General features: G+C 39.5%; 1 protein-coding gene across 1 annotated transcript; it reads left to right on the top strand.

Moving 5' to 3' along the window:
• Positions 1-277: 277 nt before the first annotated feature.
• LOC110944744 lies at positions 278-925 on the top strand. The gene has a single exon (XM_022186390.1). The coding sequence runs from the start codon at positions 278-280 to the stop codon at positions 923-925; it is 648 nt and encodes a 215-aa protein (XP_022042082.1).
• Positions 926-3,532: the final 2,607 nt, after the last annotated feature.

The raw sequence follows: 3,532 nt of genomic DNA on the forward strand, positions 1-3,532 counted from the left end.
TGATTGGTGGCTCTTTGTTGAATCGTTACACCTCCATTAGGGACACGCCCTAGGTGGTAATTTGGGGGTGTGACACTCTACCTCAGCGTGGTATGATATTTGGTCCGAGTTGGGGCCTTTGGCCGATTTTCTTTCGCCTAGGGTTATTACAGATGCTGATTTTAGGTTGGAGGATTCGGTGGCCGATGTGCATTCGAATGGTGGTTGGAGTTGGCCTATAGCGTGGCGGGATTTGTTCCCGGTCTTGATTCAGATTGATCAAGTTAGTCTGGATCCGATGAAAAATGATAGGCTTTTATGGAAGGATGGGAATGATCTTAATTGGTTTTCGACGTCTGGGGCTTGGCATTCGTTGCGCCATAGGGAACCGGATGTTGATTGGTGCAAAATCGTGTGGTTCGCTCAGTGTATTCCGAGGCACGCATTCATGATGTGGCTGATTATGAAACGTAAGCTACTTACACAGGATAAAATTCTGCAATGGGATTTGTCTAGAAGGAAAAACATGAATATGATGTGTTGCTTATTGTGTTTTGAGAACTTTGATTCCCATCCACACTTGTTCTTTGAATGCAAGTATTCTGCACAGGTGTGGACGCTAATCCGGGATAAGGGGGGTATGAACTCGGTCAGTCCGATATGGTCAGAAGTTGTTCACTGGCTTAATGCTCGTAGTCTTCAGAAGCGGGCGGATATTTATGTGGCTAAGCTCCTCGTTGCGGCTACTGCTTATAATATTTGGCAAGAGAGGAATGCTCGGTTGTTTAAAAATCAACTTAGACCTCCTGAGACGGTTAGTGATGTTATTCTCAAAACAGTGCGATACAAGTTGATGGGAGCTAAGTTGAAGGATACCGTGAGGGTGCGAAAGATTCTTGAAGAATGGGAGATCTATGCGGACGACAAAGACGACGATGGAGGCTGATTAGCTGTGTTTGGTTTTGTTTCTAGATTGTAGTCTAGTGGTTGTTTTCCTTGTCTTGGTTGTTTTGTTTTGGTTTGTTTTTGGTTTGACTTTCATGGGGTGTGTCTCATGATTGAACTAGTGTAGGCTCTCTACACTACTTGTGCTTTTTTTATTGTGAATATATAGAATCACCGGGGTAACCCTTTACCCCAAAAAAACACCAATAAATGAGGCATGGGCACCCTATACTTGACCCATAGCTCCAGGGGACACATGCCCATCATCCATGATCAGTTGTAGGCTGTTGTGTGTTGATCTTGAGCTCATTTTTCACTATAAATAGCCATGTTGTGGTCATAACATTCACACAACTCAAACACTTCTATCTGATCATTCTAAGAAGCTCTCTAGCATTCTCTTCTGCTCTCTAAGCAAGATATAACTTCTGTAAGTCGTTCATGCCCATTTTGGTCTTACATTTCCATAGTTCTAGCTTATAAACTCAACCGTCGTAACTAACGGTTGTCATAACGATAATTCACAAATGGTCCAGTGAATTGTCGGATCAAAAGTAGTTTTGAGTTGGTATTTATGTGGGTAATAAACCCCTAAAAGGGTTCCCTCTGATCACCACTCTAACTATGTCAAATATCGAGTCAAACGCGCACTTAAAAAGTCAACAGAAAGTCGTTTTGCCATTTTGTACATAATCTGTAATGTATATGCTATGAAACCTGTTTTGATAATCATAAAACATGAAAATAAGTATGTAAACTTGTTTGCGCTCGTTTGAATCGACCATTTGCTATATTGACCCGGTTCGGAGCCGAATGTTCCAAAAGTTTGACTTTTGTTTTGACTTCAGTTCTGACCCGTTTTAGTGAGGTATAGATATGCCTTAGGACTCTCTTAGGACTAGGTTACATGATGGTATAAACCTCTGTGATCTGTTCATGAGTTATCCGAGTCTTTTGCGCATTTCCGTTAATCGCCTAAAAGTTGACCGTAACGCCATTTTGAAAATAAAACGAGTATTTCGGACACGTGAACGGACCAGAACCTTGCTTATTAAATTATAAGCATGTCCTTAAAGTTTCACGTCAATCCGAGGTCTAGAATGAGAGTTATGCTAAATAGCGCGGTTAAAATAAACTTTTGTAATAAAAGGCGCAATTAGCATAACACCTATCTAAACCAAGATTTCGCCACCAAAACTTTTACCCACTGTTATAAAATAATATTTTGGGAATTTTAGAGATTTTTAATAATTTTTACCTTGCTCATAACCTGCGGTTATGGCTACGGTTCGGTAAATACCGAATATGCCCTTTTTGGCCAAAACATGAGTTCTACAAGGTCTTTTGAACCGATTCCAGTTGCTACTGATTTTAAATAATAAATAAAGTATTTTAGACTTTATAAACTGTTCGGGAAACTCAGATTTCCTGTAGAACTCGAAAAGCCCTTTTAAGGCATATTGACTCAGGAAATAAGCGTAAGACTCTCATGGTTAACCGTTTCGCCTATTGCGCGCACGGTTCGGCTTATGAAACTAGTTTTCATAAATTAGCCGATACGGGTCAAATTATATTATTTGAACCCCAAAATCCAGAGTGTGAACCTTGAACCCATATAAAACAAGTCTCTGAACTTGTTTGGGGCAGAATCACATTCCATTCTCGGTTTTCGCCTTTTCGCGCTTTAAACCATATTTATATTCCGGAACCAACCGGTCTAGGCTACGGCCAATATAAAGACCCGTTAGGATTCTAAGAGGTTAATTAAAACCTTCGTTCCAGATTAGGAGCCCAGTAAAAGCTATCGGTGATTTAATCAAACTAAGGAATAATACTTGCAAAGGTAAATACTTTAACTTATTTCCCCTATATGGGCTTGGGTTACGGTATGTTAATACCGCTTGATTGAGCATTATATTTTTCCATCGCTTAGGTGGTTAATTAAATAATATGATCGGCTCATTTAAACAGTTTTGTTTCTTAAAAGCCTTTGGGGGGTTTAATGACCGTTGTCCCGGATATCCTTGGCATCATTTTATGAAATGGCCACGACCATCGACATCCCGGTGTAGGCGTACACCTGGTATATATTGTCGACATTAAATTAAAAGACGTAGCCGTTGGTTTTTATACTACGGTTTTACGCAATGTGGTGTGTCTATAAATCTTTAACCCGGCACGACCCGGGCTACTGAACGCATAAAAGAACATGTAAAACGTTCACAAGATTATTATGATTTTCCCAAGTTATAAAAGAGTTTGTGCCTTGTGCATTCAAATCAATTTTAAATTAACATTTTCAAATGTGTCACTTGAACGTATTTACCAGTGTAAACTGACGTATTTTTCCCCAAAAAGATTAAGTGCAGGTACTATACGAAATTGGCTGGTATTAGCTTCCTAAGCATCACGAATAGTCTCGCAAACTCGATGCCGTATCTGAATGAACAATATTTATTTATTTTGATCCGCTGTGGATATATTCGACTTCTGTAATACATTTGATATTACAACCAGAGGTTGAAGTATATATTTATCTTTAAGCTTCCGCTGTGCATTTATATAATTGTGTGGTTTAACTATATTGTTGCCAACATCGTCACGGTAA

Source organism: Helianthus annuus, chromosome 16 (assembly GCF_002127325.2).
Source record: "Helianthus annuus cultivar XRQ/B chromosome 16, HanXRQr2.0-SUNRISE, whole genome shotgun sequence".
Lineage (NCBI taxonomy): Eukaryota > Viridiplantae > Streptophyta > Magnoliopsida > Asterales > Asteraceae > Helianthus > Helianthus annuus.